At 38.1% G+C, this 26,514-nt stretch overlaps 1 protein-coding gene across 1 annotated transcript; it reads right to left on the bottom strand.

Moving 5' to 3' along the window:
• Positions 1 to 5,796: 5,796 nt before the first annotated feature.
• LOC111227743 (lysophosphatidylcholine acyltransferase 1-like) lies at positions 5,797 to 26,458 on the bottom strand. The gene is made up of 14 exons (XM_022753435.1): positions 26,063 to 26,458; positions 19,911 to 20,050; positions 18,774 to 18,988; positions 15,293 to 15,405; positions 14,675 to 14,735; positions 14,270 to 14,328; positions 11,889 to 11,923; positions 11,268 to 11,322; positions 10,889 to 10,971; positions 8,702 to 8,827; positions 8,191 to 8,344; positions 7,664 to 7,762; positions 7,056 to 7,197; positions 5,797 to 6,800 (listed from the first exon to the last, which is right to left on the bottom strand). Exons 1-14 carry the CDS (start codon positions 26,183 to 26,185, stop codon positions 6,568 to 6,570), a joined length of 1,638 nt encoding a protein of 545 aa, XP_022609156.1. The 5' UTR covers positions 26,186 to 26,458; the 3' UTR covers positions 5,797 to 6,567.
• Positions 26,459 to 26,514: the final 56 nt, after the last annotated feature.

Here is a 26,514-nt window from a genome sequence, read left to right as displayed (position 1 = left end):
GAGAAACAATCAACAACAACCCCCCCCCCCACCCCCCATCATCACCGTCACTCTCCTCCCTCCCACCTCACCCTCCCTCCCTGTGTCCCTCCTCCTCTCTCTCCTATCATTGCACATTTTCTCACCTGATTTATTTTTCTGGATGACTTTTCTTTCTGTGTGAATGTACATCTGTACGTTTAAAAACATATTCAGTTATTATCAAATTAAATACTGCAGTTGACCATCTGATCCAGACGCTTTATTCAAAGATACACTGTACAACATGTGAGCATGCTACGGATCTTTCTTGGCAAGAGGAGATAAGTGCTGTCTTAGGGGCTTAAAGTTAGTTGACATATTAGTACCTCCTTAATAAACAGTGTTTGTTCTTTTTTCTTTTCTAATCCTTTTAAAATTTAAAAAAGATTTAAATTACAAAACTATATTCTATAACTCAGGATCAATAAAGACTTGTTTGAAAACAAAGGAAGATATAATTTCCTTTGTTTTTAGACAAATCTTTATAGATCAGTTATAAAATACTGTTTTATAATTTATATTAGGATTTGGGATTAGAATTTTAAAATGAATTAATTTATAATGAAATGAATAAAGATGAATTAAAATAGATTATAATATTTCTTACTGGACTTTGGTTTGAAGAGTGAAAATATGTTAAACTTAATTAACTCTTGTTTAAGAAATATTATCCTATTGATTTATTTGCCTGGGAATATTTATTCTGCACCAAATGTACAATTAATCCTGTGCATAGGCTTTCTCTTAGTTTTATGTTGAAGTGGCTCAGCTGATGTGTGTAACTGTGTCAGAGCTGGCAGTGCAAACTAATGCAAACTCCTCAACAAATGATCAAAGAAGTGGGTTGTTGTTTGTGATGGTTATGTCTTCAGATGCAACAAAAGAAAACTGGTCATTTAAAGCCCCTGAAAACTTGGTTTGACATTGTGACTTTTTCACAATGAAATGAATGAAACATTTATGACTAAATAAGCAGCAATCATAGTTTCAATTATACAGTAAAAATCTGCATCAACAGGACTGTGTGGATTTGGTTTGTGGTCCTACGATTCTGATTAAAATATTGCTAAATCCTGATTGGCTCATGAGAGTAAGGAACATCACCTTTTTCCAAAAGGTTACAGATACTGAAAATACATTTTCACTTGCTTTAATTGCTGTTTTAAAATCTTCTTGTTTATTTTACTCTGCCCCTCCCAGCTTGTGCTAATTAGCAAACAACGGCAATGCTAACATGCCGTTTAGCAGGTTTAAAGTTGTTCAACAGCGTGTTAGCATGCTATTGTTTGCTAATTAGCACAGGTTAGTGTTTAGTGCTGAAGATAATGAGAATGTCATTAGGTATTTGTGGTTGTAACTGGACAACTGAAAACTGACAAGGACCATCAGAATTACTACAATTCATTCTGAGGAGGACATAATGCTTGCGTCAAATGTCACAGCAATCCATCCAATAGTTGACAAGACATTACACTAAAAACCACAAATGTGAACACTCACGGTGGTGCTAAAAGTCTGTAGGATTCAATGTCTGGGAACCATGACTGTTTGTCTAAAATGGCATGGAAAGGAAAAGTCAGAGGATCATTGACATCTGCTTGGACTGCTCTGGGCACCATGAAGAAAGTTCTATGACAAACCTTCAGTCTGGATTAAAGTGGTGGACTGTCAAGGGCCCAACAAAAAATACTGCACCACAAAGTCTGCCAATCAGTCAAACCTGCAGGGAAAGAGACCACAGAGCATTAAAAATAAATAAATAAACACACATTCAATGAGAAATAACACACTACATTATCAGTGGAGACCTTTCAATCACTGTCATACAAATTCCAATCCCACACAACTGCTTTTTCCGCGAGCCAGTGGTGGACAGGACATCTATAGACATCAACATGTAATCAATGAAAGCATATATGGGGCGTACTAAAAGGAGAGCTTAGGTAATGTCAAAGTCAACCTGCCTATTAAGAGCCACATCATATACATAGACATTTAATTTAAATGGATTGACAGTTTCATCCACTAATGTTGATGACATGGATTTCTGCTGACTGGGTCTTGTTAATACAACTTGCAATACAGCTGTATGAAAAAACCTCTACAAAATACAATACGCCTGATGTGATGCCCAACACGCAGAGGTAACTGCATGTTCACTATGTGACCTCAAGAGGGAGACATTTCTGAAATGATCCAGCACATGAGGAAGGATAGGTTACTGTAGGAGATATATAGGGAATTCAGTGAGACTGTGACTGTACATTAATTGCTTACATCAAGTACAAGTCCATGCTATAGAAAAAAATAACATTTGGGCAGAAGGGACTCAATTTCTTGTACTGCTGTGGTAGAAACTCCTCATACAACACGCTTGCAATAACACATTCGAACTACGAGTCATGTGACCAAACACACACATTATTAAATTACCATTGTGACAGTGAGACAGCTGTATGTTAACATTTCTTTTTTTTTTTTTTTTTTAATTCAATCCAAGAGTCACATTAACAAGTTATATCATAGCAGTCCTGAACAGACAAATCCAAAGTAGCTTGCAGGAATGACTCTTCATCATCAAAATGCATTAACAAAATAAAACCTGTCGAGTATAGAAAAAAAGAAACAGGAAGTAAAGCTACAGAGAAAACAGAGAGTTCAGCTTCTTGGTCCACACACAATAAGCCATCAGAAAGACATTATCGCTCTGTCAGAGTACACAAGTCTTTCGTCTTAGGCTCGCTGCTGGACAAACTGTGGTAAGCAGGCAGCAGTAGCATAAATACAAGTTTATCTCTTGCAGGTTTACATTTTCTCAGACTGATAGCAAGTAGAAAATGAGATTCTCCTCTACTGAGGTATTTGAAATAAAGGGAAGTAAAACAAGTGTGAAAAGAAAGGGACCCAGTATTTTCCTACAACCCCAAAGCGGAATTGGTCTGAATGTAAATATTGAATATATATAAATGTACATATTTGACTTGCTGATGAAGTATGAAACAAACAGCATGGGGGGTTACTGTGGCTCAGTACATTTCATTCTGGGTCAGGTCTTGAAATATCAATTCATGTCAGTGTGTCAATTGTAATTCACAATCAGATTCCCCACCTATATACAAAAACAGCATGATTTCCCTCATACATACATACAGGGTGAATTGTATACTTAACCACCTGTTGTAAAAATCACATCACTTCAGAGTACATTTAATACTTATCCATTCCACGGTGCAAACTATTTTTTGTCATTTAAATCCGTACGATGTTGCCGAGTTCTACAAGTTTACAAAGTCATTTTCAAGCTACAAAATTTCCACAATCCTGAGACATAGCAGAAAAGTAGGTCTATAAACAAATGTGGGGCAAGGGACAACTTCCATTCATTTGTGATCCCTAATTTCCTCTGTGCTCCCATTACTGTAGCAAATATATGAATGAATGAAAAATTATTCATATTAACAGAAATGAGCTACAATACTGTAACCTACAAACAGAACATGCTTTACAGCAATGTGATATTTCTTTAAAAAAAATAAAGAAAGTAATCTAAAGTGCAAGCACAAATACATACAGTTTAAAAGGACAAAGTAGTATGTGGGCAATACTAAAAGATTGTGATTGAACATATCAAATGTTAGTTTATATGTACGTACAGTCTGGAGTGTTTGTGCGACGCGGCCCGTCATGTGGTGGCAGACATCACCTCAAGGCCCGACACACTTACACACTCACACTTTGCTTAGTTCAACCTGCACGTCTCAAAACATAAAATAAAAAGTCAATGGAGACAGGGTTCCAACAGGATAAAAAGTGTACATTTGAAAACCATGACTTCTTAGGAAAATGTCCACTGGAGATCAGCGCTTTGAGTAGCTTCTGATTGTGACAAGATTGTCTATACATTCTCTTTTTTAGCATAAAAATTCTATAGATTCAAGGCTATCGGTTTCCATATGAAATCTGCATTTTGTTTCTAAGCAATCAACTCAGTGATAATAGTAATAACAACAATAAAACTTTACACTGTGTATGAGGAATACAGCACAAAACAATTGCAGTATTATACAAAGGAAAAAAAAATGTGGCTCAATTTTCACCATCAATACAATCTGCAGAGGAGAGAAGATCACAGATCTCTGTCATGGCAGTGAAAATAAAAATCATTCATATACGTATATCAAAAATTCACAAAATGTCCTGCATTTGGAATATTCAAAATACATATCAGAACTCTTCAAAAGCATACATCTTGAGAAGGCTTAAGAGATGTGAAATATTGCTTCACTGAAAGCCATAGCGGGGACACATGTACAGTATGCATGGTCATGAGTGTAATGGGAATGTGATGCTCACCGACATGATATTCTTACAGAATTAAAAAAAAAAAAAGAATAAGAAAAGAAAAAGAAAGGGAAAAACCACAAGTTTTAAATCCTTATGAGATATCCATGAACAAAAAAGTCAACAGAATCAAACCATGAATGCACAGATCCCAGTACAACTGGCTACAAAATGATTCTAATGCATTTCATTTCATCTGCTGGAGAAGTATTCCCTTTAACAAATCATATTCCTATAAAATGACATTTATAGAGAAGCTGCAGCATTATCTAGCTTTCATTTTGTGTTTTCAGTTTTAGGTTATTTTGTCTACTTCCAGAGACAGAAGAGAAAAAAAAACAAAACAATTTAACAATTTAAGAATTGTTGGCAAATGATTGCAATGAGCATCAATGGTAAGTTGATATCTAAACAGCAAAAGTTTTGTCAACACATTAAAAGTGTCACTTCTACAGAGAGAATGAGTAATGGATAATTTAGAAAATTCAGGGGAGAACTGTTAAGTCTTAATACAACCTAGTATGAATCAAGGTAACGTTCTCTTAAAATCAATAATTTAAATACCAATAAACACTAATGAACATCTCCACTATTCGCCTGATTTGAGATAAAATTTGTAATCTTAAATATTCCATCATTTTAATTCAATTTGAAAGCATAGGTCCACCTAACCCATGGTTGTAAATATATTTTATGTCCAGAGATTTCATGGCAGTTTAATGAGAAATCACTATATCACATTTCTGAAAAATTTAAAAAATGAGGCATAAACATTTGGGATATTTTTGAGTTCCAGACTGGTCCCTAAAATGTGATTAAATGGCAAAGGTGCTTGGATCGCTTTTAAAACATGCCTCTCTTAGTGAAGGAGAACACGCACATCAGAAATATAGCAGAAAGGTCAAATTTACAGGTGACTAACGGGCCAATGTTTAGCTATTACACCCTTCAAAAGATACTGGATCAGTGGGGATTTCAGACAGACTGAGGAATAATATGCTTTGAAAAGTGGAGGTATGATTAAAACTGTAGCAGTGTAACGCAGAAAGGAAAATAGTATGACCTCGCCTTTAGAAAACCCAACTTAGCCACGAAACTGAATGTGCTTTCAATGGTCATACATTGTGAATTTTTCCTTTAAAGCCATTACACCTATGACTGGAGAAGGACAGTCAGGTGACATGAGGGGTGACATTAAATGCATTTTTGGTCCACGTTGTGTAATTTTAACAATAAAAAAAAGACACTTGAATCTGCCAACCTGAAAGGAAAAAAAACACATCAGTGAAATATGTTTGAATGAAGAAGGACTGGGAAGAAGAGAAAACATGTAACCCAGTGAGCATCAAAATGATGACATCATACAAGTTAAATTTTTCATTTTTGTCACTGAACCCTGAGCTAAATCAAATATATCATTGTGTATAGTATATAATATATATATATATATATATAAATAACAGGCTCATAGCAATTATGACCATCAACTCGCAGAGACCTGAGTTCACCTCAAATGTGGCTGCTAAAGCTTAATGCTTCAAGTGGTCACACAATTGTCACTGGTACCGTCAGGCCTCCCTTCTTTAGATAAATAATCCTCAATACTGCTCAAAATAACATGAGCCCATGCATTCTGCACTTTCAGTTCAAAAGGCAGCTACAATTAAAGAAAGGAAATAGTTAAAAGTTACAAATAAAAAGAGAATTGAACACTGATTTCACTAAAAATTAGTTCACTTCACTGTCCAGGGCTTGTTTTTTTTCTTGCTTCCCTCTTGTTAAAAACATGCACAGTCAGTACTCTGTTGGAGGGAAAAGAAAAAAATAAAATAAATAAACATTTGCCCCAGGAAATTTTATAAGTGCTTGCCCTTCAAGTATTCAAGCATTGTATCTGAAACAACCAGTGTTTGGCATTTTGACGATCCTTGCTATGAAAAAAAAAAAACAAAAAAAAAACAAAACAAAGGAATTTATAACAAAATAAACTGTTACCAGGCTGAAAATAACCTCACAAAATTTCATGGATACAATACTAATAAAAAAGGGTACGGTAAACTTCATTTTTGTGATTACTGAAATGTAGTCCCTTACTGTTCAAACAAGATACTAACTAACAAGTAACTAACAACCCTTTGCCTCTTACACAACAGCCTCTCACCAGGAGAGGAGTTAGTTTTCCCCCCCGTTACATTTTAAACCGTTTTAGTTGTGTTTCTTGAGGAGTCCATCTATTGTGCCATCGTGGTCGTTGGGGCTAAAATCGGGGCAGATACCGTTAGCCGTTTTGGTGGTGGCAGTGCCGTGCGGGTTCAGGGAAGACAGGTTTGGCTTTATTTGGTGACCGTGGCAGGGAGCGCTGTGGAGGCCTGTGTTTTCTGTGTGCAGGTACTCCTCAGCAAAGTCCTGGTGCTGCTCCACAAACCCTCTGAACTTGTCTGTGGAAAGACCACAAGAGGGCACCAGAGAGACAGAAAACATTAAACAAAATAATATAAAAAAAATGCCCAGAGATACTACACTTAAAACTAAAGTGGCTTGGTTGTTGTATATCTACTGCACCTCATGAGAGGGTGGAAAAAGACAGAAGAAGACAATTGCTCTGATAACCAAGCAAAGTTTGAAACAGATTCAACTTAGAAATATCTAGGTCAATAGTGACCAGGGAGGGTGTATCTTATTAGTTCTCTTACCAAATGTGATCTTCCCTGTGTCTTCAGAGTCGATGGCGGTAAACAGACGTGACACGCTGAGGTGAGTGACTCCTAAAGCTGTCTTCAGTATAACTGCCAACTCCATCTCTGTGATGGCGCCATCCTCCTCTGCCTCAAACATCTGGAGAAGATAAAAAAGGGGATAAAAAGGGGAAGAAATGTGAATGCCATGTCTTTGACTTAGCCTTGTGACATGTCCCTATGACAGGGCTGTGCGATTAGGTGCCAGTGAAGTCGGTCTTTAAGTGGATGCTCTTTTTCTGAAATAATACATTCTGTTCTCAGTGGGTTCGTTAGCTCTAAGGGCACAGAGCCTGCTCAACTCTAAGAATAATACAGAACAATTCAAGTGAAAACATGGAAGTGACTAAAACTTGAGCTACTTGATTTTAATGCAACCACAACAACAGACTGGCTTCGATGATAACCCCCCTGAATGCACCTTTTCATTTCATCACCCTACACCTAAGACGACCAACAGTATGTGGCATTTTAACGCAGCAAATGTCATGGTGATACTAAGCAAGCACAGAGAACTCTATTCCGCCTGGTGGTTAGACATGCGTAAAGCTTGAAACAGAACATACCTTGAAGGCCAATTTCATCGTCTCCAGAGTTTTGGCAGGTCTGCATACCACAGATAAGGCTATCACATATTCTCTGATATCCATGCAGTTATCTTCATGCTGGAAAATCGAGAGAAAACAATGCGTTACCAAAAGATGAAGACAGAGCATGTGAGCGAGAACACTTATTTATTTCACAGGAGTAGCTACTGGTGACTGTTGTTGTTACAAATACACTGCTGCAAATAAAACCTTTACTGTTTGTTTGTGTACTATACTACAAATTTATCCCAGCATGTCCAGCTTCCAGGCTTGGTGTTTTTACAGAAGCATCTTGTCAGCTGACAGCTAGGAGTTCCATCTTGCCCTAAACTCTAGCATTTAAATATATTGTTTTATATTTGCCAGGAATGTAAATATAACATAATCTGAGAGTTGTTACCAAGCAAAAAAGGCACAATAAAACAAATTATTTAGTACTGGCTAATGAGGAAGATTGGGGAGCTAAACACGCTTGTGAGTGAAAAAAAAATCTTCTCAGCCTTTACCTCATCAAAAAGAGCAAACATGTCTCGCAGCATGTCTGAAACTGGCACATCGAGGAACTGAGCGAAGTCATCCGAGCCCAGCCTCTGCCCCTCCAGCTTCCTGGCTCTGTTCCCATACTCCTGCAGAACCTTCTCGGTGTTCTGCGGTTTCAGCCTGGAAGAGTGAGGGGGAGAAACTTTATGTTAATTAATAACTCGGCCACAGGAGAAAAAGAATGAGTACAGCATATCAACTTCTGTGACAACGTTTGAGTTTGTTGGAGCTGCATTATTTTGAAATGTTTGTTGTATCTGATCGAGTGTATTTGCATTTTCCCCTCCCTTGTTTTCTAGTCACTAGTGCAGGGGACAAGGACACACTCCCCAAATGCCTTCCCACCCGCACGACCACACCACAGATACCTCTGCCAGAAACCCGCGCCGTTCTGAGTATTTTGCCCGTCTCGCCCTTGTGCACCTCACTTAGTTCTCATTGATGAGTGTATTGCATTGGAAGGTTTGAGTGACTCACCCCAGTCTCCTGACGAGCTTGGCAAACTCCAGCAGACAGGTGTCGACTGGCAGTCTCAGCTGGCCCTCTGCCATGGCCAGCTGGCAGTCTTCAAATGAATAGTCTGTGATGGGTACGCCCAGGGCTCTGAGCACAGCACAGAGGAGACAATAGCGGGACATCAGTGTGTGCAAATCGATGCAAACTTTGCTTCAGGCTTATAAGGCCAATATAGTAGCCGATATGACTTCTTTGATATTGAGAACAATGTGTACAGTTTTTTTTTTTGTCCACTTGCAGAAGTTTCCCATCCCAGGCTCACAGCAGTGAAGCACAGAGCGTGGGAGTATATGAGATCACAGGTAGTAAGAACAGCTGGGACAACATGAGCACTACATAGAAGAGTTAACGTGCAAAGTAAGGCAGGGTGGGACAGAATTCTAATGTTATTACTTACTGCGGGCATAATGTGAATAATGGTTCAGGTGTCATAAGTAGGTTTATGATATTTAGTATTTTCTTAAAACAGTACATAATTTGTGGTTGAGAGGACGAGAATGAACCACAAACATCTGCCTTCATAACCACCGTTCACCCTTTCAGACCAAAGCTGTACAGAGATGGACCTGTTTTCACTTGTTTGCTGGTCTGTGTGAAAGAAGTATTGAGACAAAAGTAGTGTACCCAAAAAACAAAAAGTTCCCCTGGTCAGTATCTCTAAACTGTTAAGTAATTACAAAAATCCTGTCCTTTCAATACAATTTTAATTGCATTTAGAAGAAAGAATGAAGCCAATTAATTTTAGAAACAGACATGTTAATTAAACTATAATGAAAGGTACAACTTCAACAAAAGTCAGTGCAGTCTTCATTAATGAAATTCCATTCTTTTTAGTTTTTTTCATGATCTGTATGTCTGTCTTTATTTTTGATTACAGATTCGATCCTCCTGGTCGTGGATGACGTACGTTTTTGAAAAATCTCTGGAGTTCTTCACAGATGATTGTTTACAGTCATCGCTTTGATCAGGGTTGTTGCTCTACCTTCCACTTTAAAATACTTAACAGGTTTTTTTTTTTTATTGGATTCAAGTCAGGGGACAGACTTGGCCAGGTCATAGTTTTCTTATTTTTCTTCTTTTAAAAACTTTTTTTCCTGCGGTGTGTTTGGGATCAGTGTCATGCTGGAACGATCTTTTTATTAAGTATATGAGTACACAACCTTGCATTCACAGTGCCATCTAGAAATGTTATCTCCTCTACACCTTTTCCACTCGTGCTGCCTCGCATCAGCACACTCCCACCCACCAAGCTGGACTTATCGGATCCAAATACATTTTTTTCTTTTTTTGGTTTCAACCAACCAAAGAATATATTGCCAACATTCATCAGTTTTGTCTTCACGTTTTATGCCATTTTGTGACAAATGTTTTTCTTCTTGGACACCATCCGTAGAGGTTGACTTGTCTGATCAGTCACTGAAAAAAAAGTTTCCACAGATAAGCCTCGTGCTAAATCAAAAGCACTTACTCGTCTGTTTTTCAATCCAAGGTTATATAAATAGCAAATTGTGCGTGGCATAATTTTTCCAGAACGACCACTGTGCCTTCAGTTATTGGTAGCGTGGCTCCTCCTCTCCCTCTTTACCACTGCTGCAACTGTTTCAGCTTATATTCAGTAGCCTGCTGATGCTCTTGGACCCTCTTCCATCAACGTGGAGTCTCACAATTTGGTTTCCTACTTTTTCAGACAATTCCTTTCCATGGGGAACCACGTTGGATTAGACACAACCCAGGCCAAAACTGAGAAAGCTCCGGTGTTTACGTTATTTTATTTGAACTTTTTCACGCACTTACCATTAACTGAAATGACAGGTGAACTCACTTTCCAATGAAGTAATATTGGTGGGCTATATTTTCAATGTAGTCTGCCTAACCTGTGTGTACTTAATGAACACAACTACCCTACACTTCAATTTTATACAATTACTGTAAGATGGTGCAACTTTGAATCATTTAATATTTTAGTGATATTGCATTTTGCAGTTTTGTTGTGTACACTTTGTTGCTTTGTTGTTTATAAGTAAATAAAAGCCAAAGTAAATGAGGCATCAAGTAATAACTCAACAGTCAACTTTTCTTCGATACATTCAAAGGATGAACGGCCTTGCATAATATGAACAATGACATACAACAATACATTCAACTTACTTCGCCATGACGCGTCTCACATTGATAGCAAAGAGAGCGGGGTTCTTTTTCTCCTCCTCTGAGGGTGTGTAGATAGGAAGGAACTGTGGAGTGAGCAGAAAAGTGGTATTAATTAAACTTTAAAGAAATTTAAAATACAAATTCATAAACACAGGGAAAAGAATAAAAAAAAGAGATGAGATAAAAAGAAAGGGGCATACATATATAGTACATCTTCAAGAAATAAGGAAGAGAATAGAAGGAATGACAGGGATCGCTTGAGATTCTTTTATTAATTGAGAGTTCTGCAAGTGCAGAGTTCATCATCATCATGAGCAAACTGGGCATGATCTATAGTCATGTTAGTGCATGCAATATGGAGAGATACTTTGACGCTTACCTCGATCACAAACTCATTGTGCAACTGGCAGAGTGTCAGCCACAAGATTTTAAACCTGGACAATAAAAGGACACAAAGAGACAACAAGAGCCTTAATTATGGTCCTTGTCCAAAAGTGGTGAGAACCTACTCAAGTTTTTCCTCATTAGTATGTTTAGGAACAAGGTTTTTTTTTTTTTTTTAATTAAAAAAAAAAAATTTAATTCGATGGTTTTACATAAATGCCTGGATCTGGACAGAGATCTGCAAGTATTTTTAAATGTTTAGGTTCAGTCTTTAGGTGGACCAACTAAAGAAGTCAAATAGTCAAGTAGTGTATAGTTCAGCTAAGCTGAGCTGGGAAGACAGCCAACGGCATCCAGACAGACACCATCACAATGAAAGTCGGATCAACACAGGACATACTACTCTAAGAACGGTATGGAGATGGATAACAAGGACAGCCTTTCTCTTTCAGCCATAACTAATCTGCTTCCAAGTCTATTTGATATCTTATTGTGGAGATTCAGATTCAGACCGTAATGCTAAAAGCAGATATTCTACTGTATCTTAACAGCAAGTAGAATCTGATGAACACCGTACGTTAATAACAAATATCAAATAAAGAAATTGTGTACTTACGCTCCAGGTCCTTGCCATGTCCATGTGATTGAGTCCTGTAAAAAGAACATAAAGCCAAGACAGTATTACACAGATTGAAATAAAAATACATTTATATATTTCCTGGGTGCATTTCCAGACCAACTGTTAGCAGCTTTGGCTGCAGCTCTTCTTGCACTAAATAGTGGGGGGAAAGCTTTCAAGCATATTTTTACACTTATAACTGCTATTACTGTGCCATTAGGTGAAGGCAGTAAATTCCCGTGCATTACTCTAGTCTGACAACTCAAAACATTGGTTCACATGCAGTGGACAATCAGATTCCACAGCACCTCTGAAAAAAATGTATACCAATTGTGCTCAGGTCCGCTAAAAGAGAAATTTACTTGTGTTAACTGAGTTATTCTTAATCCTTTAAACTTAAAAAGAAAACGTTTTTTTTTCTTGTTTACATAAGACATTTCTGAAATCAGGTTACTGCAAAAAAGTGGGGAATTCTGGAGTTACTCAAGTGCATGTAAACAAATTGACTTCGCAAACAATTGTTTTTTTAACTTGAAGTATGTGTCAAACATGTGACCCCAGTGAACTCAACATCTTATCCATGTTGTTACAGCAGAAGTTTTGCGACTGCATTTGTGATTTCTACAACTTACCTCACATATTGCAGAACATGTAAACACTAGCTCTCAAGAAAAAGGCTGCACAGATTTGGGCCCGCCAGTAGGTGACTACTGAATCATGTCATGCTAAAACATACTGTCCGGTGCAAATGAGTTTAGTAGAATAAACTTCATCTCATGTGACCATCCAGAGAAAGTTGCTGAAACTTGAACAGGGCAAACTCATGCTTTCTCAAAAAAAGCTTTGCATAAATATTCAAGCTTTATATAATTACTGCCATGGGCTAATTTTGAAGCACAAAGGGAATTAAAGTTGAATAATAAATTAAATGGACAGATTTACATGATTTGATTCACAAATAGAAACAAACACTCAAACTTGCTGCCATGGCTACAAGTTGTATATGCCCCACAGCATTTTGCATCCTCCTAACTACAACTCTCTACGGGATTACAAAGCTTTTAAACAGACCCACATGACGACTGTGGACTGGTGCAGTGGAGCGTTGCAGGTGAGCAGGCACAGGTTATCAGTAAACAAGCCCTATGTATCCAGCTCTAGTGTGATTACTGATGATGCTGATTGTGTATCTACAAGGTTATTTAATTGCATTCTAAAGCTGAATTGTTGCTGGCACAGACATATTAAAAAGACACTTACTTAAAATCTAAGGTTTTTGAATGTAGATTCAGCCTATTTTCTGAGTTCAGACCGTACTGTAGGTAGCACCACCTTTTACTGTGCCACTCCCCGCATATGGAAAACCACTCATGCCTGCTGCACTGGCTTTGATCAGTGTTACTCACATTATGCAAGATGTATTCAAACTGAATGGAAATTCAGTTTCAGGCTGAAAACTCTGATATTCCAGGGACTCTCAAATGCTGCAGTGTCAATTTTGCAAAATGTTGCTTAATCATTCATTAATCATTAATGTCCCTAGTTGCCACCGCCTTGAGACTTTCAGGAATATGACCACAACCACCAAGTGTTGAGTGAGGGAGGATCTCACAATGCTGCATGGCATTCTGCTGAGTTTGCACAATGCTTTTGCTTTACCCAGAACATTTTCTCCTTCATGGATACTATATATAACTGTAATATCTTTGTTCCCACCATGTGACCGGTGAGATATTTACCTCGCCACTGAGTTTGACTCTGGAGAGGCGCCAAGCAAGCTACAGGGTTTGCATTGTATACATACAGACACACATATGGCCCATGCAAATGCCTCACAGAACTAACACAGAGCACTAACATTTTACCTACTGCAGACCATTCATATAATTTAATCGTCTACCACTGCCACCATTAGGTTTTGACTTAATGCCGTGTATAACTTGCACCTCTCGTATGTTGAACCTGTTGGGAAATCTGCTCTATAACACTCTTAGTTTTTAGTTTGTATAACTGGCAGTTTAACAGCAGCAGATATCAGAGAGTAAGGCAAAAGAGAGCAGATCATAGGTTACTACCTGCTAAATCAAAGTAAGAACAGATTATAGAAGATAGTTGATGCGGATCAGTGGGCAGGTGATGGGCCAATAATTAATCTCTAGGGAAACCAGTGTCTGACCAATCACATCTGTAATTTGTCACACAGTTAACCAGTGAAGAAGGAGATAGGTGTTCTATTCCCCATCTGTTTTATATTACGAACTTTGAATATCAAACAGATTATTTAACCAACTACATAGAAACAAATATGAGAATAGGATTTTTCTACAAACAACTGTGCCATTAAGCTGCATTACTTAAGTGTGCTTAAACAATCTTACCAGTTTATTAGGGTAACGAATCACCACAGGCTGCACTGGCACAGCTGGGATGAAGGCCCCTGTAAGAGTAAATAAGACATAAAAGATTGATTTCAATTTGACCTGTTTCTATAAACAATAAACTGGGTTGAGAACAACACAGAAATTAGACTAGTAATTGCATATTTGAAAAGGTGCACTCAATAGTTAAGCTTTACTGTCAGCAAAAGAAAAAAGAAAAAAAGAAATAAAATCACACAACTCTATTTCATACCTTATATTATTTGAATATTAGAGGGGATTCTTATGGGAAATTACAGTTACAAGGAAAATGTCAGGTAAAACTAAAACAACTGGTAGTATGACTTCAAACAAGAAAAAAAGAAGAGAGCTGAAAAAGGAGAAGAGTGACAGTAGAGAAGCTACCTGGCTTAAAGGTGATTAAGCAGGATCTATTGGTGCATGTTCCCTCTGGAAAAATCATTATCTGTAAGTAAGAGAATGCAATAGTTTATATATTGAAAAGAAGACATTTAAAATAAAAATCATTGCCACATATCAAACAGCAAGTTGGAACAGCATAGTGTATGTTTATTTGTATTAACTTGCAATAAAATGCAAGTTATAAGTGAGATGAACAGTTAGTTCAATTAGATCAGCAATGTTTTCTGAAATGCTGGATTTTACGAGTAAAATGTTTGTTGTGATTAGTCTTTCAGGAATCTCCATGTTTGGAAATAAAAACTGCAGTTTCTGTTTGTCAACGTCAGGTTTTGTGCAAAAAAAACTGAGTTTGTAGCGTTTACATTTTGTTTTCATAAATGAAAATATGTCAGTTGCTGTCATACAGAGTCACTAAGCCAGCATAGATGTTTGTTAATTTCAATCCTCTCGTTGGCAAATGTGTTGTAAAAAAAAAAAAAACACCTGATGTCTTTTAATATTAACAATCAGGTGCTGTTTGGAATTGTTTTGGTTATTCGGTAGCCGCAAATGTGATGCCTGTTTTTGCATGTGTATGTGTGACTTCCAGTCGTCACTTACCTGAGGCCATTCTCCTCCAGAGTGGGCTCTGCGTTTGATTTCCTCCACGGTCTTCTTTCTGGAGTCCTGGTCTGACCGTGATACAAACACTGGCCTAATGTACTTAATCAAAGCTAGAAGCAAAAGGCAAAAAGAGAATAGAGAAAATACAAATCAATACAGAAACAGTTATTTCTTTTGAAGGCAAAGCAACTACAGCTTCTTTTCATTGTCTGCAACTACTGCATGTCGAGGTTTAGTTGAGCGAAAGGGAGAAAAATCAAATTTCCAGTTAGAATTGGGCATAAACTATACAACAGTCATTTCAAAGAACCCAGTCAGATCTTTTCACTTCAGTTGGTAAAACATGTCATGCCTGTATTGGCTCAAAGAAAAATATTTCAGCAAAAAAATACCAAGATCATAATTGTTAAATAATCTGATACTTCAAGAGCACAAACACTTCACTGTACTGGCTAAGAAAAGCCAGAAGCTCCTCTTCACATCAACCACCACTCTAATAGTGTCCTTTTACAAAGCACTTAACTCGAAATCACTCAAACAGAGCTGCACAGTGGTGACGAGTGGGAGAATGTGGTTATACTGAAAGATTCCAGTGTTAATGCGGCATTCATATAAACAGTGCAAGCACTGCTGAATAGAAACCCTGTTATCTAGGAGAAACTACCATTGATAAGGGCAAAACAGTATCCAGTAATGCTTACAAATCATTATCACACTATTACAGAGTTTATGGGCCTTGTAAACCAGCTATCATAATACTTCACACAGAGACTGGACACAAAAGTAAGCAGCCAACCTAACCTCATATATGGAAAAAAGTCATCAAAAATGTCTTTTTTAGATGCTGTATTCATCTGTATTAAGACATGGTCATGGGTTCTTCAATGCTGGTTCCATGAGTCAGATGAGTCTCACATGTTGATCACAAATTCAAAAAGGTTCCTGCTTCCCTCTTCTGATTACAGGCAGAGAATAAGGCAGTTCTAGCTACAATCTAGACAATCATGTCAGGAGTTTAGACACCAGTGGGTTGATATGAGAAGTTCAAGTGATACAACAAGAGAAACAGTAGCAGTGACAGAGTTTTTAACTGCTGGCTGAGTTGATAATGCTCAGTTATTAAGAATTAAAAATTGAAATGTGTAACTTCACACAAACTGTCACCCTCCAATTCAAGAGGCCAAGGATCATCAGACAAAATCCACGTCGGCTGATATCAGCAAAATGTGCTGATGTAAACTCAGCTATATTATGGGGCTGGGTGTCGACTCATTATCATCAGTAGAATTGTATTAAAATGATATGATCATATGATGATATTGTTTTACAAATGCACATGAGCTTTGCATGTTTTTGATTCAAAACATGTAAAAAGTTTTAATGTAATCCATTACAGTGGAACAAATTTAAGGGAATTAAACCTCAATCCTTTTGCATTTCAATTTACAGTACAGTCAAGAGTTTGGACACACTTTCTTTGTGTCCAACTTTTGACTGGTACTGTAAATTGAAATGCAAAAGGACCTGTGAACAGAAAGACTGGGTTCAAAGGCGTTTTGTAGATGCCGGAAGCAATTTCTTCTATATCCGATCTTTATCAAAACATAGAAAATCTAGCTAAAGCAATGTTGCTTGAAGCCCTGTGACAGAGAGTCAGAAAGAAAGAGATACAAGTTATGGAGAGTGAGGATGACACGAGGTGAAGAAAGGTAAGGGGTGGGGGGCATGAGAAGAAGAAACTGATTTCAACAGTGAGCTGTCTTCCGACAGGAAGGGATTATGGCTCTAGCTAGTACCTTGACACACACACTACACACGTCACTGTGGCTGATCAGGTCTTAATGCTTATTTTGGATTCCACTTGCTTGGCCAGGCATTGGTGCCTGGTTCCTAATGCAAGGCCAATGGGACTGGTCAAACTAAAGTTGCACTGACATCAGTGGGTGACCTTATTCAACATCTTTGGGACAGTCTAATATACAGTGACCAGACAAACCAAAATAATGCCATACAATCAAATAAACCGTGAAACTGTACAATGATTAGTTAATTATGCTCCTTTAGATTCCTTCAAAACATCTTAGTTGACTGCATTTTTGTCAATGACTAAATGTGTCCGATGATGTTTTCAATCCCGAAATACAAAGCAAGTAAGTGAATTGGCAAGCTTCACTGAGACGGGAAGTAAAAAGGGGCTAATCACTGACTTAGTAGACAGAGCAGAAGGAGGAGAAAGGAAGCCTAAAATAACACACACCTAGACCTTGTACTATATGCCCTGCTGCCAGGGGCATTAGAACAAATGCTTAAATTGGCAAGTTAGCTAGTTAGTAGGATCTGCTATTACACCACTCCATGTGTCTTCCATAAGGGCTCTGGTGGTGCACAGACAGTTGGTTTTCTCAAGGTCCTGCTGTTTGGTGGGATCCATCACTGGCAGTAGTGATACCATAATAAAAATAACACTGAAAAACTCTTGTGATTCCTGATAATAAAGTCGTAACAGTTCAGTAGAAACAGCAAGTGGATGATTTAATTTGGGAAACTTATTTTTTCTTACACTGAAAACAAAATGTGCAGAGACTGTGAGGTTCAGGTTGGATTTCAGTCCCTGAGCTCTCGACTTTACTGACATTATGAAACTAACTTTCTTTCCAGACATTTCTGGTTCAGGTTACAAATTGAGGCTGGCAGGCCAGCAAACAATTCTGTCAATAACATTAAATAAAATCCTGGGTTCATGATCATTAATGGCAGTTACAGGATGTCTGATAAGCTAACAGTCTTTTACATCTATAGCATTAAGTATTTAAAGCATGTAGTGAGTTACGACTGAGACATTTTCCTTTACTTGTCTGCGTGCGATCATTTATCCAGACAAAGATATCTGATTTCTGTTTCTTCACATAATGGTGTGTTTAATGACATGGCACTACAGAACTGAAGTAAAAAAAAAAAAAAAAAAAAAAAAAAAAAAAAAAAAAATCATATTTTACAGAATGAACTTGCTGAGTCACAACTGATAAATCAAAGGTCTTCCTTTTTCAAACAACTTCTGCTTCCAATACAGCAAAGCATGTGTCATGTTTTTGTGCGTGTTAACAAGTATTAGCCAAGCTCTACTTGGCTTCGATTCATAGAAAACATTGCTGGGAATTGGGCAATCTCCTCTATTACCAATGCAGCAGCAAAATCACACAAACTGTTGTGGCCTGCCTTTTACAAAGTAGCTTTGCCTGCCTCAGTGAACATCACAACACAAGGCATGTACTTGTGTATACTTTACCTGCCGTGGAATCCACAACTGCTGTAAAGTTTGGATAATAACTGTGCCTATGCACAGAGATTACTGTACTCCAGTCAAATAGTTTGTAATGCTGTCATGAAGAATCAGATCAGTTTTTTTCAGATGAGAGTCATTATATTACCTGTTACCTCCCTCACAATATAGGTCATAATCAGAAGTAATGTTACTTACTGCCCCAGAGAGGTATATCCTTGCTCTCAGCCTTCATGACAATTGAGGCCATTGTCATGGTGACTGGGATGGCATCGAAGTAAGAAGAGTGGGGTGCGAGGGTGAGGATGGGTGCTTCTGCAGGCAATGCCCTTTGCCCTTTCACAGTCATCCAATGGAAACCTCCCGCAAACCACATGACCCGCATGATGATCTTCAGAATTATGTCCACCAGTCTGCAAACGAGATCATGTATGTGTGTGCACTTTTCATTTAAACTGTAGACACTCTCTACATGACATAACATATGAAAATAATAGTCACAGATACAAATATCCAATGACAAAAGATAGAAGACAGAAGAAGATTAGGGGTAGGTAGGATTAAAGTTATAGCAAAAAATAAATAAAATAAAAACTCAATTTCTTCTCTCTAGACCTCTCTCTCTCTGTTGTACCCACACATTTGAACTGCTAGCACTGTCTATAACCAAGCCTCCTATGAAAATATGACATTATTCACCTGCTTATTCATTAACCTTTCAGGTGGTATTTTTAGTGTTTCGTTTGAGAGAAGTGTTCAAGAAGAGGAGACCTGTGGCTGCTGTGGGAGTTTCTTGGACAGCCTATTACACAATCAGGGAGTGTGGAGCTCAACATAGAGGGTCGAACTACTCAACTACCGCTCAAGGATGACTCAGAATAAAATGAGATAGGTAACAGAGTCATATTCTGATTTTTTTTTTTTAACCCTTTTTTTATTTTGACTCTGGTTTCTTCATTATTAGTTGCAATCTTACAAACAAAGGTGTAAATTATTACTAGAAACAGATTTTCTCACTTTAATGAATGTACCAAACTTATTTGTAGGTGCCCTATTGTGCAAAAAAAAAAAAATGTGGTTGTTCAAACTTGTATGTGAAGTAACATTTTTGAGCCATGTGATTTTATATTCATGCTGAAAGCAGCATTGGTGATTATGTGACTAACTACCCATAGCATTCTGCTGTTGCCGATCAAGTTCAAGCATGAATCTTTCCAAAACAAATGTCTCAATATCACTTGTTTAAAAGAACAGTAGTGTTCCCTGAAATACAGAAAAAAAAAACCAACCAACCTCTTAACAAACAAGCACAAATATGCATAACAAAGCACCCACCTCCTCCAGAGGCACTGGGGTTCAACAGCGGTCTCGGAGCGTCCCAATGAGGCCAGGAAGGCAAAAGGCCAAGCCAGCAGCATCATGAATGCAGCTATGAGTAGACGGATGGGGAATAGTGTGACTGTCATTAACGCAATCTGTAAGAGATTGAGGAAAAGAGAAAAAGGTTACTGGAACGGATCCAAATCAATACTTCAACAATAAGTGTTGTCAGCCATCTTGGTTGTTACGGTTGCAGGCTGTGTCTGAAATCACTCCCTCATTCACCACTCGTTATATACCTTAACTTATACACTAATCATCATTATCAATTTGCATCATCACCAACACCTGTTCAGTCACACAATGGTATATTTTTCATCCATACAATGCAGAGCGCTGCATTGTGGGGTTGTTAGCAGTAAGTAGTTTCCATACCATGGATACAATGAAACTGTAAAATTTAAAAAGACAATTTAAAAAAATTGTGTGATTCCCCTCATGTTACAATACGGCATTCATGTGTATGATACACCTTACAGCTGCATATACAAACACATTCATGTAAATGTTACATGATCTTCATTCTTGAAGGCAGACAAAACCTGGCAGTTCACTGTTTGAGTTCAATGGTGGCTGTTTACTTTAGAGCTTTTTATGACTGACCCTGATAACAGTGCTTATCTTCTTTCAATATTTGTCTTGATAGCAACCACTACTGGGGAGCATCAAGACTATCTGCATTCTCTTATCTGGGGGGAGTTCCTGTCTGAGACTATAGTCAATTTAAATCAATCAACTGAAAGCTTGACTGTAACTACTGACAAACAATGAGCACCAAACAAATTTTGGTGACTAGTTGAAGAATAGTCACCCACCCCCCTGCCAAAATATACCCCTAGTCTGAGAAATAACAATACCTACACTAAAATGGCATTGGCTACATTATAGGTGTATATTTTTAGGACTTTACACACACACATCCTACCACAGCTATCACAATGACACAGCACATTAGTTTCTGTTCTCTTTTCATAGTTCTCCAACATGTTTACTTTCACAAGACTCTCTTAAGATACAGGGGGTCCAAAAGTCTCAGACTTTCCCATGGGAAAATGGCCTCAGACTTTTGAATCGCATTATACATGAATTACTTTTGTTCTTCTATCACACATTTTATACAAATTTCAGGTTTAGTGTTTTTTGCACAAGAAAGAACAAACAACACAGTGCCAGTAATATTTTCTATAATAAAAAGGGGCCTTGACAGGATTGTTTGAGAGCATCTGTATAATGCATTTGTTAAAAGATTTATTCAGACCCAAAGCATGAGAATGCATGAATGTCACTTAAAATTAAAACACAGGCAATGCTAAGAAAGCAAAGAGGTTATTCAGGAGTTAGAGTGAATTCAGACATTGTGCTAAAAGGCATCATTAAACTCATGCAATAGGGCTTAAATGGATGGGAAAACAACATAATCATTCATGTGGACTAATGCAACTTGGGAATTGTATTGTAGCTGCCAACATAGGGCCTACATTGTAAATATGCTGTAAGTAATGTACAGACAGAACAGGGGCTTCTTGGCATCACAATCACAGGCTACTCTAGCACAGCAGAAATCAGAGCTGAACTGTAGCCAGTTGCAGGTATTACGAACAAAATGCAAAGCAACAACTGGAGTCAACTGTGAACCAGATGTTACTGGTGTGTGGTTAATTTCTCCGCCCTGCTGATGACGACCCTAGAAGGTCAAAACCAGTCTGCATTTTTAACCATTAGAGTAGACCCTGTGTGTGTGTGTATGTGTGTGTGCATGTGTGTGAATACACATAGTATTCATGTAATTCTGAATGCATTGTCAAACCAAAAGGAAATCTTCTGTATTGCTTTTCAAAACCTGTGATCCATCATGAAGCTGATAGCCATGTCCTTTGTTTTTTTAATACTGTGTAGTCATATCCATAGGTTTATATGTTCTTCCAGTGACAAACACACAACCATGGTTACAAATCATGCTTTCTAACCTTTCTTGACTAAATACACCCTGAAACAGGACATTGTAGTAAAAAAAGAAAACTAACAGAAATCATGATCCTTTAATTAGTTGTAGAGACGTGTATGAGCTTCCTGTCTTCAAAGTACAGATGCTACACACTTGCCTTGCCACTTGCCTCTATTTACAGTTAGTGAGAGGCTGCAGCAGTGCATTTAGGTTGTTCTGTGTGGTAGTGGGGCATGTAGACAAATTTAACACTTGAATAATTAATAGTGCACTATCTACTGTAATGGTATGTATTTAAGATCTCACTTAATGATTTTAAAAACAAACCACTATGGAGAAAGCACTGTGTCTTTGCACAGAATGATCTTAATTTGGTGTGGGTGAGCTGCTTCAGGTTTTCAGTGAGAAGATGCAAAACAGCAATAAATCCATGAGTTTAAAAAGCTCAGAAGATGAAAATACAGGAAAATATACAGCAAAAAAGACAAGTTTATAGTGGAAACCTCTCACTTTACTTTAACCACAACCTCAGGGCTCAATGGGCAAGCAGTAGTTCACATGCTACTGACACTTTATTGAATGGGACCTTAAACTCAGCAAACTGCACCTTCAAAATCCCTCTGATGAATATGTATAACTACTCTTGTAATCAGATGCCCAATTTTGAGGTCAATACATAGAAATACTGATCTTTACAGTGTGGGAATAAGCTATTGACCAATTTCTGCTTTAGTAGGATCAAAACAGATTTAAGTCTTTGTTGGGTTCCCCAATAAAAGCTTGCCCTTTGACCTTACCAACTTTTCAAGGGTTTATGGCTACTGTAGGACTGGAATGTTTTCTGATACTCCTAAATCACTAACAAAAACACTGCAATATGTTTTCACATAAGGGCTATGCCAATCAATTCTGTAGATCAATTAATCAGCTCATCAAGGTGCAAAACTGCAAGAGCGTCTGTATACGGATTCAAGGCTCAGGGTACTGAATTACAGAAGAGCCTAGTAATGAGTATAAGCCAGTCTCCACAGTTAATCCAACATTTGGGGCAATTGACTAATGTGGCTATTTGTCAGAAATGGTCACTTTATTAACTACACCCCCTTATCCCCAAAAAAGAAGTAAAGGTAATGGATTGAAAAAGAAGTGAAACTTCTCCAGTTACTCTCAATTGTATGGTCTACAGCACAGACTCATGCACTGTGAGCCACAATGCAAGTTTGGCTTGTCACAAAAAGGACAGTTTTTCATTCAGCTACAGTCTATTAGCTCTCAGGCCCTTAGCCTGCACAAGCAATAGCATTATGCTCTAACACCAAGCATACTCTCATGGCCTGGGTTAATCCAACATAACTCATCAGTTCCTATTACCATCTGTTACCCCTCCTGTGGGGACTATGGAGGGCTTTACATGTATAACATGGCCAGAAATCATTTACTTACTTATCAAAATACAATTCTGAGACAATCTTATCCCTCTATGTCATCTCACACCATTTAGTTACAGTCTATCACCTAATACTGTAGAATAGGCACAATAGATAAACAAGGGATACATAATTTTCCTTTTAAAACCTAAAACGTATTCTGTAGGTTCATCAATTTATTGGTGAGTCAGCTGGTAGACAGAACTATTACTTTTTGCTGTAGTCTTCAGTGTTTCAGTTCAGATTGTTTGTTCTTCATGTTGCTGTTGATATGAAAGCAAGACCAGCGCAACATGCTGAGAACAGTTGTTCCCAGTAACATCAGAACAACTAGGAAACTGATTTCCATCATTCCATGACCCATTTTTTTGTTCAGCGCTTAGTGTTTTCAAGAAACCGGTTTCAAGTGCCTTGCTCTTCTGACTTCCTTACTGTCATGATAAAACATATGATTATAAAAAAGAATGGATGCAGAAAAAAAGGCTTTGTTGCCAAGGACATGTCAGGTAAATGTCACTTTATGTTAAAATGTGTGTAATATTTTACAATCTATTTTTGGCCCAGCATTCAAAATCCAACATTCTACAAATTTTAAACAGCACATACAATCACAACGTAGAGCAAAAAAGTGTTCACAGCAGTAGATTCTGTGATCAGTCTAAATAAATAAGCTCAATGCTCCACTGAATTTGTAATGCGAGACTTATAGGAGAAACCAAAAAAATGTACTTATTCCCTTAGCTTTGATCCACCTGTCATTCTAACTTTTCCCTCCAATCTCTGTCAGTAGTTTCAGGAGGAAGGAAATATGTGTGAACCTCCCTTGGTCACTATTCTTACTTGTAACAAGATACTCTCTCATACCTGCTATGCCAGAGCAGCGCCATTCATAAAACCAAGGCTCTCCCATTAGACTGGAGTCTGTTACTGAAAATATCTCACAGCTGTGTCCCAGTTCCACACTGTTTACTAATACTACATAGTACATGCTATGTTTGACTTTTGATGGTAACCATTTTGGCAGTTATGTGCCATAAATAAGAATGCTTTACTGTTTTGTACCTACAGGTAACAATATAATCACTGCTGGAAATCAATCAAACTGCAATTTTGGAAAGCTGCTGCCAATTTCAGATTTGGAAGCTTTACAAAGAAAAGGCAAATTGGTTTTCACAAGATTTATTACACTTATTTATTTGTTTATCCTGGAGCTATGGGTGATAATCAACAATATATTCATATCAAACTGATTTAGAATGCATGCTGGCATTTTTAATTATACTTTTTTGGTCTTTCTTCCCCCCCTTGGTGTGAATGTACAACACACTCGAACAAGATAAAAGTAGTATACAGTGTTCAACAGGGACATAGCTTCACAACTCCATAAGCCCATGGACACAAAACAAAAAACAGCTCTCAAACCTCATCTGAACCTCTATGTTACTGTACAAATGTATGAAGCAGTATCTACTTTCTCAGTGTACCGATAAATGCTAACTCATGGCTCATGGTGAATACATACACTACTTAAACTGTTCTGAGATAGTGTGAGGTGAACTACAAAGGGCCCACATGAGCGTCCAAATTTATAAGCAGCCCCGCGTTGAAAGATATTTCAGTGCTCAAGGGTATACATGATGAGTGGAGGTTTCCATCATCTGTGCAGAATGCAACATGTTGCAATATTTGGAAAGTACAATTCTACCATGAGTGCAATATCAATCAGATTAGGAGGCCTTTTAAATTTCTGTCTTGAAATGTCTGTGCAAGCTGTATCCCCATGATTTTTTTTTTCTTTAAACTTTTTACAGTTTTTGAGCAATGAAGCTCAAAAATACAAAACCGGTGGCTGCAGGCTTGAAGTAGCCTTCAAGTTAACACCTTTTGCAGAGAAGCCTGAAGGCTTTAAATCTGATTATCAACAGCACTGATGGAGAGCTGGGCTGCATGTCTGCTCTGTGCTGCAAAATTGTAAAATTTAATCAGGTGACTGGTTTATTTTAAACGAGATTGGCAAAAGCGTGTAAACTTTAACAGCTGGGGAAAATCTATCTAAGCTGCAGATGGGGAGGGAGGGGGGGTGAACATGACTGTCAGTTTTCCATCCCATATTCTCCATCCTCCACATCCACACGTGTTGGCTGCTGGCTGAGTGGGACGCACCATGATAGCTAACAAAGCAAGAAAAAAAATGCAAGGACAGCTGGGAACGGTATTTAAAAAACACCACATTCAACTATCCCCCCGAAAAAAACATGCCTTCTTGATGAAAGCTGCCATAATATCTATGGCAACAGTTACAGAGCAACAAGCTAGGCCCATCCTGGACAGGCGGCCATGCTCAAATAACTGTATTTCATTTTAGTGGGTTGTTAGCGGATTCCTGGGCGAGACTGTTTTTTTCACGTTTTATATGCTCAAGTGTGAAATACCCACCATAGCTGCAGCCAAGCATCCCTTTTTCAAAGACTCTCGGCCCTTTACAGCACCATTAAAGAAAGGCAGGGAGCCAACAGGACAGAAGGGAGAAAGCAACATGTATGTAGCTAATGTTAGCTGACTAGCTAACACTAGCTCAGCTGACAACATGCAATCAAGAAAAACTGCCAAGTTAAACGATGGTGACAGCCTCTCCGCTGCGTTGCTCTACAGCGTTAATGTTCTACAGACAACTAAATCAGCATGTCAAGGTATCCGCACAAGAGTAAATAATTTGGCTGAAAACATAATATTACCTTTGCTTTTTCCAGAGAGGTGAATTTCAAGACGTGCACAAAAGGGTTTCTGAACGGAGGAGCTTGGTCCATCTTCTTCCCATCTCCTTCCACCGCACATTGTTTGTTACTCGGCAATCTCATTCTTCCAAGAAGTCACGTTCGCCGAGGCTGCAGATGTATGTTCAAAATAGAAAACTGATTTTGCCAGAAAGGAACACTTCACGCAGAACGCAGTTTCCCTTATCTGTCTTTCACCGTGGCTAATTGAGATGGCAGTGCAGGGTTATTAACGTTATCTTCCTTTCCCGGGCAGCATGGAGGGATAATGGTTAGCTCGAGGATTAGCTGGGGATATTTGAAGTCGCCGATATCTTTCTGCCTTCCGTGCGCAGGACGCCTTCCTCCACACCGCGTTCCCCAACCAGTCTGCTAGCTCTGGATGCTAACTTAACGGAGCCACGATTTCTCTC

This window comes from Seriola dumerili, unplaced genomic scaffold (assembly GCF_002260705.1).
Source record: "Seriola dumerili isolate Sdu_G_001 unplaced genomic scaffold, Sdu_1.0 BDQW01000191.1, whole genome shotgun sequence".
Lineage (NCBI taxonomy): Eukaryota > Metazoa > Chordata > Actinopteri > Carangiformes > Carangidae > Seriola > Seriola dumerili.
This window is presented reverse-complemented; position numbering and strand designations above follow the sequence as displayed.